The following is a 15,923-nucleotide window of genomic DNA, read 5'->3' as shown; positions in this document are numbered from 1 at the left end:
CTTGAACATTAAAGTCCAATGACTGCATTGGGTGCTGAGGACATTCTGCATTTTGCAGATGACTTTTACCCAAACCATCACATACACTTTACGAAGTAATGAGTTAAATACTATTGGGTGGAAACTACTGGCAAATAAAGAAAGCCACAATATACTCAGCAACAGTCACACGTTCATTAGATCCTCCAATACTCAAATAGGAAATGCTAGCCAGGGCTTCATGGCTTTCTTTTCATTTTTAACTTGCTCTTAACCAGCCATCAGCCAAAGGACAGGATGAACCTTTTTTCATTTCTCATGAAGCACAGTACTGAGCCTATAAGACACATTAGTACTGCACTACATAGTCAGCATTAGCTATAAGACTAAGTTTTCACGTGGAACTTGTTGTCCAGATACAATACTGCCACTGACTAAGCTATGCCAACACTTTAATATCACTAAAACCCAAGACAGCATGAAAGGATTTCTTCCATAGACTGGGATGCTAGCAGACCAGATGTTAGCACCTCACAAGTTTCAGGGCCTCACTGAACACTGAGAAATACATAGCTGGAAAGGAGTCTGCCTTTAATCTGAGTTAGTATAGTTACAATACATATTAGTATTATAAGACTGTGCTTAGTATTCAGATTTAATGGAATGCTTGTCAGATGCTACATGACTATTTATATCTGTATCCCATGGTATATAAAGTTATACTGAATGATAGCACCATAAACCTCTCATTGTGTAGCTCACCAAACAGAAAAAGCAGCATTAATTAAGATCAAGTGTTCGTTCTGCACATAAAAGGCCCACTGCAGGCAAACGAGGCATTGTGTAGCACCAAAGTGCAGATATGTGTTCTTGAATTTCTAACTCCATCTAGGAAGAGGATCCAAAACATGAACTCACTCCATCAGGTTGGAATCTGGGGTAACGGGAAGAAAAAAAAATCCCTGAAAAAGAAAAACTTGTGTGCGTGCAATGTTTGATCTCTGAGGGGGCAAAGGTTTCTAAGCAGAAGTAAGAGATCTCAATCTTGGTTGGCAAGGGTCAGCCCTAAAGATCATACAGAACTGCATAGCTTGTCCGAGTTAGCCCTTGGTGGGCCACTGGCACTTTAATTTACCTGCACCTCCACAGGTACAGCAACTTGATTTCTGTTTGCCATAGACCACTGTTCCCAGCCAATGGGAGCTGTAGGAAGGCAGGTATCCCAGTCTGCACCATTTCTTGCAGAACCCGTTGGCCAGGAATGGTGATCCATGGCGAATAGGAACTTTAAGCAGCCATACCTGTGGAAGGGCTGGTAAATAAAAGCAACAGCAGCCTACCACAAGCTAACTCTGGTGCACCGCATCTGGCCCACGGGCTAGTTATTTCCCACCACCTATCTATTGCCTAGTCCAACTTGCCTAGGTAGCAAGATCGACTGGAATGCACAAGGGGACTCTGTAATTCCATGGTAAAACTGTTATAGTGCTTCAGGCATTCACATTTGTTACTGGCTTGATGAAATATAATTACACATCACACAACCAGGCTTCTGCCCTAGTTTGACAGTCTGTCCTGAAGTTGGCACTCATGAGCCACTTCAGACAACATAGCATTTGGTATAGGTGGCAGGATTCACATTCACGGGTCAGTTGGATTTATTTATTGAGAGTTCTTAAAAGTTAAAAAATAAACACAAGTGGGAAACAGTCATATTACAGTTTTAAGACACAAGACCTTGAAACGTTATGTAAGGAAAGAGAAATATCCCATAAACAGAGAACCCCAGATCAGGGGCTGAAAACTTTGCTCATAAGTTCTACACAAGCATCTTAGCACCCTCCTGCCAAGATGACATAGAGACTGCTGCAGTGGAACTGGGTAACCCAGGAAGAATGTAAGCCCCAGAGGCTTATGGTAGAATTCCAGATCAAGGAGATTAAAGAAACAGAGGAGACAGCTGACCACAGATGCCTGGGACATACAGCAGCAGTCAAAGCCAATGCTGAAAATGAGCAAAAAGACCACCAAAGATGCATGGAACAACTGGAAGCTGAATGAGCTCACACACTGCAGCTCAAAGTACTGGAGCAATAAAAGGAGTTTCCTCAAACAGTTTGGGGATTCTGCACTGCATTTTGACAATCTCCCTTGAGGATGGCACTCACGATAATGAGGGACTTCTGACAGCCTGACACATCCTTATCAACTACACACCTTCATCTTTCAGCTGATCAGCCTTTTCAATATCTTCTGGCAATGAATCGGAGAGAGGCAACATGTCATTCTATATTAAAAAAAAACACACAAAAAAACAGAAGTATATTCTGATTTGGGTATACTTTATGGCTACATTAATACCTTCTTTCATAACCTTCATCCTGAAAGGTGCTGTGTAAACAGAGATACCTCTTAGCAATTGCACCATTATGCCATAAGACAGAAAGCAATCATACCATTTCTGTAGTACACACTTGACCAAGACAGTTTCTTGTTCCCACTTAAAACATAAAGTGGTGGTGGTTTTTTTAGTCTAACTTCTGGTATCCTGCTTTTCTTCCTCCTGACTTTTCTCTCTACTTTCTGGCACCAACAGTATTCTTTCTATGTTGGACCCCTCTGAATTTTAAAAGTATAGCTTTTGTTTTTACGTAAACTGGTAGTGTAGAATGCTTAAGAAATTAAATTATATCCATAAAAAAGGAGAGACAGTAGAGGGACAAGTGGAGGGGCCGAGGGACAAGGAAGCTGTGAATGACCTCAAGCAGTTTCTAGTCAACTGTCTCTGGAATTGCAAAATGCTTAAGTATCACTAAGGCAAATATCCTTCATGTTAAAAGGAGGTCCATTATTTTTAGTAATATATTTCACATGGGTTATCATTGCTTTGGCTGAACTTATGTAATGTCAGGGTCCAAAAACTATCCTGCTCTCCTACCTATTACAGGAATTTAACTCATGAATATTTTTATCAAGTTTCCACATATAAAACACGTTTTCAACACTAGAGTCACAATCTTAATTGATTATTGATAAAGTAACCCTAAAAGACTAAAATCAATTCTTACCTTGTGAAAAGAATTTGAGAACAATTCTGTCAAGTGCTGTGGCACTGCAAGATGCGTATCTTCTAGGCTAATCTTAAAAACTGTCTCCAAACACTGAATTGCAACTTCAAAGAAATGAAATCATAATTAGAAAAGGTCACCATTTTCTCAATATAAATGTATAAATAAAATGTAGTAATAAAACTAAAAATAAATAAGGCAAAGGTACATTTTGTGACATATTACTTGACTAGTTAAGTCTAAAAACAAAAAACAAGTTATTTGGCAAATTATCCAGTTTTTCGTGATAATTTACTATAAAGTATTACCCATCATACAGAAATAATAAATTCTCGATTTCCCTTGGAGGGCAAAAACCCACGTGTGACAGAGTGCTGAATCATGACAGACAAATGAGCTCTCTAATCACTATAGCCTCAATTAGTTTCCCCAGCAATGGCTGATTGCAAAAATAGAAAGGAATCAGAAGGACAGCATGGATGAGTTAAGGAATTAACTGATGCATCAACTGACTAGCCAGAGCCTCCAGCATGTGTATCTGCTAAGATTTTTAGCGGTGACATTGTTACATTTTTGAACAACTTTTTACATCCCTATTTTCTATCTGACTGTCACTGGCTGAAATTCACTCCAGAGCAGAGGGCCTAGGTTAACTCCTTCACATAACTTAAGCCCTCAGTGAAACTCACCTCAATTCCACAGGACCAGTGCAAGGCCCTCTGCTTTACCTGAACCACAAGCTTTGTGGCAGTGCAGTGTAAGCGGGGTCACAGATTCCAACAGAAGGCCCACTGTGATCATCTTGTCTTACCTCAAAAATTAATCATTAGTAATAAAATTTTCCCAAAATAATTCCAGTTTGATCCCACACAGACTGGTGCTAAAGATAGCAATGAATTACAGATGCTGGAATGGCCAAGTAAAGAGCAAAAGCAGCCATTTAAACACACTGCATAAATGAGTTAGAACACTGAAGCTGCTAATCCATATGCGGAGAAACAGAACTATTCTATTCAGGCTTTTGCAGCGTTCTCATAGCCATAGTTTCTGAGTACCTTCCAGTAGTGCATTATGTGACTGTTCTTCTCTCATTCTCTCCCCAGAGGGAGAAGCATGTGTAGTGGAGAGGCTTGTTTTTGGTAGCGTTTTATTTATTTTCAATAAATACATCTCTTGCTATGCATTTACTTTAGGGGAGGTAAGAGCAAAGAAATGCACCTTGCATTCAGAGCAGAAATATGGAGATTTGTGATCTTAGTTTTTGGGAAAGTTCGTTTCAGTCTCAGGCCATTCCCCACCCACACAACAAAGTTCTGTCTCCCACACAGATAAGCTTTACTCTTGCTATTGAGAGTTTCACTGTGCCCAATGTCTGCCACAGACTCTGTACTAGGTGAAAAGCAGTTCCAGACCCTGGAAATGGGGGGAAAGTGTTGCCTGCCTAGTCCACCTCTGATTTCTGTTTATGCAGGAGAGTCAATTTCACAAATGCAACATGCAAATGAGCATGAAAGGTATACTAGACTGAACTTCACCTGTAGCCATTGTTCCCTCTAATTTTTCCCACACCTGAACAGAATAAATTTTGTTATGTGCACTAATATGAAGATGATGTGCAAAACATCACCTCCATATTGATGCACATAATAAAATTCATGTGGTGGGGCGGAGCCAAGGGCTTCTGAGTATCAGAGGGGGCTCAGACTTGGGGCAGAGGGTTGGGGTGCAGGAGTATGAAGCCTCTGGCTAGGCATGCAGGCTTTGGGGTAGGGCAGGGGCAAAGGATGTAGTGCAGGGATGTAAGGGGGAGCTCCGGGGTTGGGCCTCAGCAGGAAGTTCCAGGGCCTGGCTGCAGCTGTGTTTGGGAGGGGAGGTGGGGGGAGAGGAGAAGAAGAGGAGGGAGAGAAGCGCCAACTTCAGAACATCCCTCCTCTGGCCACAGCACACTGCTAGGTTGGGCATAAGGCAGCCTTCCTCCCCACTTTGAGCAGATGCCTTGAGCTCGTGGGTAGTACTAACTAAGTGGTTGCACACCTTTCAGGGAATTTTGCCTATAGTCTGATATACTTACATGCTTCAGCCAATCAGAGTTCATTTTATCAATAAAAGATGGTTTTGAAAATCATGCTACACTTATTTTGATGAAGTCTTCAACTGGCTGACTTGTTTTGTATAGTTTGTTTGATATTTGATATACAATGCTTTACAACCCCCACAGCAAACTGTAAGGAACACGAAGTACCCTTGTACTGCATGGACCAATTTTTTTCCTCACAGACTTACATTCATGGACAAGATATGGCTTGACATCTATTTCACATAGAATAAACTTAACTGTTATAGCTAAAAAAGGATCAGCTATGCAGATTAGTTGGCACAGATGCTGTATATTGTATAATACAGCATATGGTACCGTATTTTTGGCAACACAGAATGTAAAATTAGGATTTCACAACTCTGCTAAAATATGTTAAATAGTGGAAACGTTCAGTTTTATCTTTGAACATTTATATGCCGTTAAAAGCATTATAGCCCACTTCCATTTAATAATACATTTTTGTTAAAATTATAGTTCATTTGCCTCAGGGCAACTCTAGCCAATGTGTCAAATTAATGATTAGATTCTTAGTTACAAACAATCAGTATTTAATAGTATTTTATTAAAGCCAACATGAATAAAAATGTTTCCTACTTCATAATTTTATTTCTGAAAGTGGGGCCTTTTTATTAGCTGGAAATTAGTTTGCCAACAAATATTCAGATATTTTAAATGAATATAGTTATCACATATCAAATGCACTGACTATTTCAGCTTTTTGTTGTTAAATTGAATCTTCAAAATATGTTCCATTCTCTCTTTCCTGCCCACACTAGTGTATAACTGTGTTACGGTTTCCACTGGACTGAACTTGTGTACTTGAAACTTCATTAAACACAAACAGGGAATCTGTGATTGAACAATATGTTTAAACATGGCTGAAGAGTGCCCACTAAACCAGATTATAGAAAAAAAATGTAGTCAACTGGGAAGGAGAAAACCATATTCAAAACTTAGGTAAAGGCATGTCTGCATGGGGGCACTCAGGAAAATTAAGGTGAATCAACTAAAGGTGTAATGTCAATGCATATAAATTAAGCCGTTACCTTCAGTTTGATGTTTGTACTCAGGAGTAAAGTGGTCTTAGTTTGCAGTAATTTAATCTTCCTTTCCCAAGATAAAAATGTATCTATCAAGAATCCTTACTGCTACATGCTACTTGGAATCACTAATAACAGTCCTCTTCAGTATTACAGCTCTTACAATAAAACATGATTGTCAAGAAATGTAAGTGGTAGATCCTTTGTGCTTTCAGAGACACTAACCTGCCCTCAACTAGCACATGAAACTCCTACCAATATTAACAAGAGCTTTTCATGTGCAGCATCAAGGTAGAACATTGCTGTTCATGATTTAATCCCCCCCACTCTTGCTTTCCAATACAGATGCTGTTGACAGAAGTGCTGTTCTTCAGTATTAACCTCATTTATAGGTTTGGGACCCATCACAAAGGTATGAATAAAGTCATTATCTGGCTAGCACACTACCATCCATATCCTAATGACTTTAAAAAAAAAAAATCAAACAATGGGTACTTAAGAACAATTTGCACCTTTTCTATCAGCTTCATGTAACATGAACACTCTAATTGCCTCCCTCTCCCCCCACCCTCTCCCACCCCCGCTTATTCCCTTCCCATCCGCTATTTATTTTGGAACTGGACCTTTAATAACTCCATTCATCTGAAGAAGTGGGTTGAGCCCATGAAAGCTCATGATAACTTCTACATGTTTTGTTCATCTTTAAGGTGCTGCTTGACTATTCGTTGTTTTTTAAGTTTTTCCAATTACAAACTAATTCAGCTACCCCTCTCAAGTTCCTCAGTATGTTATCCATAGACGATAGCACATATGAAAAGTTGAGGGGAAACCAGTCACAAAAATTGAATGAGACAAGAATTAGTACAAAACAAGATAAACTTAAAAAAATACAAAGAGTCTGGTAGCACTTTAAAGACAAAATATGTATACCATCTGCATGTTTTGTTTGTCTTTAAAGTGCTACCAGACTATTTGTGGTTTTTTAAGTTTATCCTGTACAGACTAACTTGGCTACTCCCTGAAGCAGTAAAAAACAAGTTGGGAGACATGTCCACATCATCTCCCCAATGGTTGGGACTATTGCGTTTCCTAATTTAAGTCATTAGAATAACTGAAAGGGCCAGTTGCTCAGAAATAAGACAATGCAAAGCCAATACCTTTTGGATCTCTTCCAATTGACACAGATTTTACTTAAAAATTAACTTTAATTAAAAATCTTGTGGACATTTAATATCTTAATCTGTTTCAGGAATGAAGTTGTTTTTCCTTTAACAACAAAAAACTTTAAAGCATTTGACAAAGTTCTTTAGGTTTTGTGAAACTTCAAACTTCTCCCATGTCTAGCCCAAAATTAGCAACTTTCTTTGGTAATAGATAAGCCAGTAGAGACCATATTGGAATCTACAGGATAACAATATAAATTGTTCAAATAATAATACTTTCCTAGCATACAAGAAAGAAAATACAATAATCATAAAACAACATCAGTAATTAATATAATTATTGCTTTATACATCATGATGTATGTATCCACCAACCTAGCACACAGGTATGTGGCCTTCAGTATTTACCTTCCAAGCTTTCTTGTTCATCTGAAGTGAAAGTATCCAGTTGACTTTGTTCTCTCAAGAAATGGATGACAGCGTATACTAGACGTTTCACTGACGACATTTTAGAAGCTTATGAACCTCACCTAAGTTATAAAAATAAAAATATTTAGAGCAGTATAGAGACATTGTTAACACTGGCAAGAATGCTTTAGGGTCAATCACTGAATACTTTGCACACCCTAACATCCCATTAATTTCACTACGAATTTTGGATTCACAAGATATGTAGCAAAACATTTTCATAAAAAAAAAAAATCAAGAAATGTATTACTTGACATTTTCTTATTGTAATAAGATTCATAAATCATAAGGCCACTGCGATCATCCAGAATGATGAAGTCTTAGGACTTGAGTCAATTAAATCCTGATGGCAAAGCTGTTCCACCCACAGGATGGTGAGGGTAGCTGCCCTTTATCCTGTGCTTTGGGAGGCCCTGCAATAGCCACCCCAACCATCCTAGAGACAGGACCTGCAAGGCCTAGGACAGCTCAGAGACGGAAGCAGGGACCAGGCTTGGGGGGAAGGAGTGGCGTGGGGCAGGGTAGAGTCAGAGCAGTAGCAGGGCAGGGATGGGGCCTGTGGCAGGGTGGAAGATGGCCTTGCCTTAAGGAGTTCATAAAAGCTCATTATGGATAATTTAGTAAATTAATTTTGCTTAAAAATATAGTTTTGATTTAATTTTTAAAGCACATGCAGCTGAATGCAGGAATACTCATTCACAAACAATAATTTAAAAGTACAGTAAACACTGTTTTCTCTGGCACTTCAACCGGAAAGCTCTATAAACTGACATTTCTGATCTTCTTGGATAATCGGGTTGATGCAGGGCCGGAAGGCTCCCTATCTGGCTCTGCATGACTCCCTGAAAGCAGCAACATGACCCTGCTGCTCTGTGCACGACCTCTGCCAAGTGCTAGCTCTGCAGCTCCTATTGGCTGGGACCTGCAGCCAATGGGAGCTGCAGGGGTGATGCCTGGAAACAGAGGGAGCGTACAGAGCCACCTAGCAGTGCCTCCACTTAGGAACTGCAGGATTATATCCCCACTTCTGGGGACCCACGGAGGGTGAATGCCACCCTGATCCAGCACCCCAAAAGAATACCCCACACTCCCAGCCCAGAGTTCCTTTGTGCACCCCAAACTGCTCACCCCACAGTCCACACCCTCCCCCTGCAATTATTGCAGTTAATTTGACTAACCAGCATTCCCCATTCTCCCAACATGCCAGGTAACAGAGTTTTTACTGTACATAGAGATAGATCTCTCGCCACGTACATAAACACTTCCATTTTCTGACACTGTGCTACAGAATAGCTATTTTCTCTTTAGACTGAAAACCAAAACACTGTGACCTCAGTGCAAACTTGTGATTAGTGACATGCTGCTGACTCAGCCTGATTTGCATTCAGCAGCTATTAGGAGTTATATAACTTTTCTTTGAGAGAAAAATTAGTTCTAACTTTTTTGATTTTTTCCCTTTACTAAACAGAACTTATTTTTTCAATACAGCACAGTGTTTAACTATGCTCTGAAAAGCAGGTCGTAGATTTAACATATAGACAAAAATCCATACCTATAATGAGCATATTTGTATATATAGCTGTGGTTCAACCATCTTAAGCTGCCACTAAGGAAACTAGCAGAAGTCAGTTACCAACTAGAGGTGATGTGTGAGTAATAATCTTATCAAATATATGGGATACTTTGAACCAAAGTGATCGTTTGAAAGAAGCAGCATGCAGTAGAGTATGTTTCTCTGTATAAGGTACAGCAAAGATCACAATGATACAGTTATCTATACACTCGTAGGTATCTAAATAACTGAAGACATTTCTGTACACACTTTCTAAAGACCACTCACTGTCCGTTAGGCTTTCTACGGTTCCCTAGGTGCACTGAAACCCTGTATGTACACCAGATCTGACAAGCTCCCGCCCAAGGCATCGCAACAAGCTCAGCAGAGCCAGGCACCGGCCAAGAACTACCCACGTCCAGCCACAAAAGCTCCTTGGCAGCCCGCTCCATTGCCGAACTAGCCAATGTGGCTGACACGGCTTCTCTCCCCTACCTGCTCTGCCCCAGCTCAGGGCCTGGCCAGGTGTGGTACCGTGCCCGAAGCATACGGGCTGCCCATGGGAGAGAAAGGACCCTCTTCCTGGCGCTGCCTCGCTCAGAGGAGAAGGCACAAGCGATGCCCTGCTGCACCCTCGCCTCTCACAGAGACAAGGGGAGAGCCCGAGCCCCCCCGCGGTGGCTTTATCCCCGCTGCGGCACAGGAGCGCCCTGAGCGCAGCCTCCGCAGCACCCTTACCGTGCCCGGCCGGAGCAGCTCGGGGGGCCGCAGGGTTGCCCAGTGCGGAGGCTCGCTCTCCACGGCGCGGCGCTGGCAGCGGAGCTCGGTGCTTGCCGCTCCAGGGCGGTGGGAGGGGAGCGTGAGGGAGGCGCGGCCGGCGGAAGTGGATACGCAGCTCAGCGGAGCCGGCGCTTGCCCGCGGGCACATGGCTGCGGAGCGCGCGTAGACTCGCCCGCCCCTAGCAGCGGCGGCCCCGCCGCCCCCATGTTCTCCCTGTGCAGCGCTGCGGGCCGAGCCGTCAGCAGGTAGCGTCGCGGGGCCGAGAGCGGCCGTGACTGCAGCAGGGCCGGGCAAAGGCGGCTGCGGAGGGCGGGGGTTTCGGGCTGAACACGGGAGGGGGGTGTCCGAGGGGATGGGTGGCGAGCTGGCTAAGAGCAGCTGCGGCTCTGAGGGGTTTGCTGCTGCCCACGCCGCTTAGCAGCCGGCACCCCCTTCCTAAAATCTTCCTCACTGAGGGCGTGTCCTGTGCCTTCCTTTATGCGGAGCAGGGCATCCCTTTCCTCCTCACCCGCGGCGGCGGCTCTGCCCCCAAACCTCTCCTCAGCAAGGCGGGGGAGTCTCCCCCATTTGACTTAGGCTGGGCGCGGCTGGCATCCAGTCAGCTCAGGAGGAGAAACGACTGGTTCTCTCTAGCGATTTGCTTTGCTTGTGGTAGCTTTCTCCAGGGCACGTTCAGAGGCCCCAAGTAAGAGACCAGGCATAGAGCAGGAAACGTTAGGTTAAGCGATGCGGGATTGCTTCCTTCAGCATGTCAGACTCTCTACCATCTGCAAGCCCGGCCCCTCAAAATATTTGTGGGCTTCTTTGTAGTGGTTATCGGCCCGTTCTGAGTGCAAGCCTGGTGTGGCAGTGCTATATACCCGTGCTGAATCTCAGACATTTTTCATTTTGACCACACACCTCTGCATGACTCTAAGTACTGCCTTACATAGCTTCATCAACCCCCAGTTTTTTTCTCATTGAGCCATATACTCAGGTGAGTTTACCGGGGTCCCCAGTGGGTAGAAGTTACATAACAATTAGGGGAAACTCCCCACAGATTTATCTTCTTCCTCATTCAGCCATTCTATAGCTATGTCTCCAGGCTCACCCTGTTTCACTAGTCATCATATATGGTCCTGGTCTCAGCTCAGTAAAGTTCCACAGTTAGCAAGATACCTGATCAGTTCTGTCAAATCCTACCCCCACCACAGATATTGTTATTTGAGCTAGCCTCTTGTAAATACCATTTCCCAGAAGCAAGTACTTACCACTTGGGAACCTGAAGTCACCAGCCTTTCTCCCTCTGATTCCATGTACATGTTAGTCTAGTACCTGGTCACCACCAATCCTCCCCATGCTGGTTTCCCTTTTACCTTGGATATGCTCCTCGGGCAGCTGGGGCTATTCTCCCTTTGCAAGTCAGGTCTGCTTCATCTTTTCCTGCTCCCCTCTTGATATTCCTTTCCTATTGGTGACCTATTCCTTGAAGTTAACTGCAGTCTCTTTATCTGCTTCTAGCTTAATGGCCCTCAGAAGTTACAGAGCCATCTGTAGCTTTTCTGGCTACTGCCAAGGAACCAATTGCTTAGACAGCTGCAGCTTTTAGCCAACAAAAGGTGGCAGTTCCAAGCCTGAGCATGATTGAACCTGGCAACTGCAGTACTAGGGGCTCTAAACCCTCCGTGGTGGCCCTTGCCAGCTGCAGATACTGCTGTTACATGCTTGCCCCTTCTCTAGGACATGGTTTTAATTTCCTGAGATACCTGTCACTTGCAGCAGAGACCCACAATTCTCATACACTACTCAGCTAGCACATAGTTGTGCAGAAAATGCAGCCTAAATGATTTGGGAGGCTGGGGCATTGGCTCTGGAATGAGCTCACATGGCCACCTTCTGCTGTGGGTGACTCTGGGATCCCATGAAGGCAGTGGAGTTACCCCATGTATAACTAGTTCCGCCCAAAGCCTGTTGAAGTGAGTGGGAGTCTTTTCATTGTCTTTAATAGTCTGTGTATAGATGCAAATGACTCTATTTGAGACTCTAGGAACATATTCTATGCTGCAATGGTTTATAGTTGTAACAGGAGGGTCTCTTGTTACCTGACAAATATTCAGCCCTCCTGCAGCGCTTCATTTTTTTAAAGAGTCTTCCCATCCATTTATGAAGTGTGAAGCTGCTTAACTTAGAAGAGTTGAAAATATCAAGTAATATGGTTAATTAAGGAAGGCCCTTATGAATTCAGTAGGAATTTTGGATGTGCAGAGAACATGGGACTGGTTTCTGTATGTTTACAGAAGTGCAGAAAAGTGGAACATTTTGGGTGATTGGAGGATATCTGGATCCAAAGACTGTCTCACATAATGAGGAAAAGTTGAGGTATCTTTGTTGTTCTTTTGTTCTATTCTTCGTTTCTTTCGCAAATTTGAAAGTACAAAGGTAATGGATGTTGAAAATAGCAAATTCAATCCTAGTTAGCGCTGGGATGATACCAGCATTTATTGACCAATTTTATCCTATTTTTTCTACAGCAAATTACAATGGATCAGTATTTGATTTGGGAAAAATAATGTAACAGCAGCCCAGACTGAACTTGAGTACTCCTTGATTTTGAGGTGTTCAAATCTGGAAGGCAGGTGCTAGATTCCCTTTATAAATATCAGCTATATCTGGAAAGAAAAAGCCAATTTTGGCTTCTATGGCTCAAAAGTGGAAATTGAGTCAAATCCTTCTGCATGCCTGTTGTTGTATCTTAAGTTGCTTAGACTCTCTTGTACAGGCATGTCAATCTTGAATCCTACTGAGGGCCGCACAAACAAAAGCTGATAGCTTTCAGGGCCACCAAAGAAAATGTACTTTATCAGAAAGTCGTAATTGTTTATTATTACAGATTATGTTTTAAATATATTTTATAATGTTTTTCAGGTCTTGTTTTCATATAATACAATAATTTGATATGTAAAATTATTATTTGCTCATAAAATAATTTTGAATTTAAATATAAATTTAAGGTACTTTTTAATTTTTTGTATGATACATAACTTGTTTTGTTGAAATACAAACAAGTATAGACCATGGTTAATGAAATAGAACAGGCTTCTGTGAAAATTTCAGATACTTTGTAAGTTTGAGATTTTGCATAAACATATAATTATTCATGCAATTGCAAACAATTGACATTTATCGATATAAAATGAATATACATTTTGTGATTTTATTTAGGAATAAATAAATAAAAAACAAAATATTAACAAAATAACCCCCTCCTTTCCCCAGAGCCAGGCACTCCCACCTAATGCCTCCCCCCCCCCCCCCCCCCCCCGACCTCCCAACCTAACACCTGGGTCCTGGAGTTGCCATTGCTGCCGCCACACATTTCTTTCTCAGGCACGCTGAGGCGGTGTGAGCACAGTGGCCTGCTGTGAGTGCATGCTGGGCGCCATGTGCAAAGCGGCCCGACCAGCTGTGAGCACATGCGCAGAGCACCTAGCACGGAGCAGCCCAGCCAGACGTGAACTCATGGGCAGAGCAGCCCGGCCAGCTGTAAGCACATGCTGGGTGCCATGCACAGAGTGGCCCCGGCCATGAGCAGTTGCTGCAGTGCAGAGTGGCCCATCCAGCTGTGATGTGCATTCCACCACGTGCTCTGAGCGGCCAGCAGGCCACACTTTATTCCTTTATGAAAATGTAGTGGTGGGCCACAAAAAATTTTGTTCGGGCCATATGCGGCTCGCCAAACACCAATTTGACATGCCTGCTCTAGTAGAGCCTTCCCTTTCTTATTATTTTAACTTCTTTAGGTGGAGTATACATACTTCCCTTGCTAGGCTTCAGATAGAGGTTCATTGTCCATTCAGTCCATCCAATTTCTCCTTTGGAGGCTGCCAGCCAAGGCCACCACCATCCCTAATCCAGTCCGGGGAAGTCTTCTAGACCAAAGGTGAAGCTTTCTACTCCTGAGGGACACATTTTGATGTTTCCCCCTTCTAGCTGCCAGAGCTCTCCATTCACAGCAAATGCTATGCACAGGTCTCAGTGCTTCCCTTCTCCCTCTCCCTCCCTTTGCTAGTGCTAGCAGCCAAGGGAATGCTGGGATATGTAGTTTCTTCCCTGCTCCAGGGCCTGCTCTGTAGGCAGGGAGCTGGCCAAGGAACTACAGCTCCCAGGGTAGTTGAGCCCTCAACTATGCTGGATCGTTGTTGCTTGGAGGCTCGCTCTTGTGTAATAGAGAATGGGAAGACAACATAAGGGTTTATTATGTAAATACTTTGCAGTAATGCAAAAGAAGACATTTGTGTGGAATGGAATTAAATGTGAATGAAAATGAGAGATGGCCTTTGCAGTAATGCATATTTGAGAAGTAACATGAATAGCGTGTACATAATACAAATGACATAAATATCCTTTGCACATTGTCACTGATATACCATCAAAGACTTTTTGGTTATGTGGTTAAAAGGACACTATCAATGTAGAAATCAAATTTCTGTCCTAAAATTGTTTACATGCTAATGCTGTTAATAGCTCCAAAAGTTCCTATAACTGAAAAAAAAATTCTCAGCTTATGTATTTACAGACCTTTGTATGCAGTCATTTTCACTGTTTTTCCTATGTATAGCAACTCGGTCCCCTTGTTCTTTGGATTTCTCCAACTGTGAGAAAAACACACATTTAAAAAAAAAAAGGAAAAGTGGCACTTTGAAATAGGGATGTCAGCGTGTAGTCTACTACACGATTAACCAATAAGCCCAGGCTTATGAGTTAATCCTGTTGACTGCATGTATCAGAGACAGCAAGGGGGAGGTGACTGGTGCCCATGGAGCTGACTTTTGAGCCAGCTCCCTACAAGCACCAGATCCTACAGAGCCGCCTGCCCCATGCTGCTGCCTCTGATAGAGAGGCAGAAGCACGGAGAGTGGCGGGGGGGGGGAGGGGAGGCAGGAGCTGATACATGCAGGAAGTTGGCTTTCAAAACAGCTGCCCACTCGTATCTGCTCCCACGGAGCCACTGGCCCCTGTGCTGCTGCCTCTCTGTCAGAGGCACCGGTACGGGGAGGGGAAGCCGCTTCTGTCATTGGGGTTTGTCTCAGCCCCTCAGGAAAAATAAGCTGACTGAAATGTGGGTGCTAACAAACAGGGTTTTTATTCAACAATTCAAACAAAGTAAGGAACATAACTATAACCAGGACCCCCACAACTAAAGGTAAGTGACATAAAGATGGTGCACGACTGCAACTCAGGTGAGTTACCTTCCCCAGGACGGGACCCAAGTAAGGAAATGGAGGATTATAAAACCACTACCATATTCTGCAGCTTGTGGACCCTCACAATGGTGAGATAGCTCCAGATTTTGTCTCCAGATGTAATTTGGGTGAGAGTGATCAGGCTGTGTCAGCTCTGTTCTGGCATCGTGGGTGTGTGTATGTCCTTGTTGATGAGGGGTGGCAGCTAATACCATACCCCTTGCGTGCAAGTAAGTTTACTTTCCACAACCAAAACCTATTGGCTTGGTGCTGGCGTGCCCTGTAAGTAGCTCCAGTCTCTGCCACTCAGATGGGCAGCCCCTTAGAACTCCAGAGTTAAGTTAATGCCTATTATGCCCGCTGGCGTGTAGGGCAGCAACGAAGGTTCTCCATTTTTGTCTGTCTTTGGCCATTTTCTCCAGTGTGTCCCAGTTGTAGTTCATTCTCTTCATATCTGCCTCAACAGTACGCTGTCATGTTGTCTTGGGCCTCCCACGTTTCCATCATCCTTCAGGCGTCCAGTGAAGTGCTACCTTTACAATGGCATCTGCC

At 43.1% G+C, this 15,923-nt stretch overlaps 2 protein-coding genes across 9 annotated transcripts in view; one reads left to right on the top strand and one right to left on the bottom strand.

Moving 5' to 3' along the window:
* SGTB (small glutamine rich tetratricopeptide repeat co-chaperone beta) overlaps positions 1 to 11,652 on the bottom strand; it is a 70,478-nt gene extending 58,826 nt beyond the window's left edge. For 2 of the 5 annotated variants that reach the window (XM_014570423.4, XM_006117006.5), the window contains exons 1-4: positions 10,107 to 10,256; positions 7,757 to 7,878; positions 3,048 to 3,151; positions 2,197 to 2,266 (exon numbers count right to left, since the gene is read on the bottom strand). In XM_014570423.4, coding sequence (XP_014425909.1) covers positions 2,197 to 2,266; positions 3,048 to 3,151; positions 7,757 to 7,856 — 274 coding nt within the window. In that variant the 5' untranslated portion in view covers positions 7,857 to 7,878; positions 10,107 to 10,256. Of the gene's footprint in view, positions 1 to 2,196; positions 2,267 to 3,047; positions 3,152 to 7,756; positions 7,879 to 9,863; positions 10,046 to 10,106; positions 10,259 to 11,504 lie in introns of those variants that run through there. The other 3 variants (XM_014570421.4, XM_014570420.4, XM_075932389.2) reach the window with 3 other exon arrangements.
* The window catches only part of NLN (neurolysin), a 58,906-nt gene continuing 53,241 nt past the window's right edge, over positions 10,259 to 15,923 (top strand). For 3 of the 4 annotated variants that reach the window (XM_075932382.2, XM_075932381.2, XM_075932380.2), the window contains exon 1: positions 10,260 to 10,394. In XM_075932382.2, coding sequence (XP_075788497.2) covers positions 10,354 to 10,394 — 41 coding nt within the window. In that variant the 5' untranslated portion in view covers positions 10,260 to 10,353. Of the gene's footprint in view, positions 10,395 to 12,425; positions 12,508 to 15,923 lie in introns of all 4 variants that reach the window. The other variant, XM_075932383.2, reaches the window with a different exon arrangement.

The sequence above is a fragment of the Pelodiscus sinensis genome, chromosome 6 (genome assembly GCF_052426305.1).
Source record: "Pelodiscus sinensis isolate ZL-2025 chromosome 6, ASM5242630v1, whole genome shotgun sequence".
NCBI lineage: Eukaryota > Metazoa > Chordata > Testudines > Trionychidae > Pelodiscus > Pelodiscus sinensis.
Note: the sequence above shows the minus strand (reverse complement) of the source record. Positions and strands in the feature narration are given on the sequence as shown.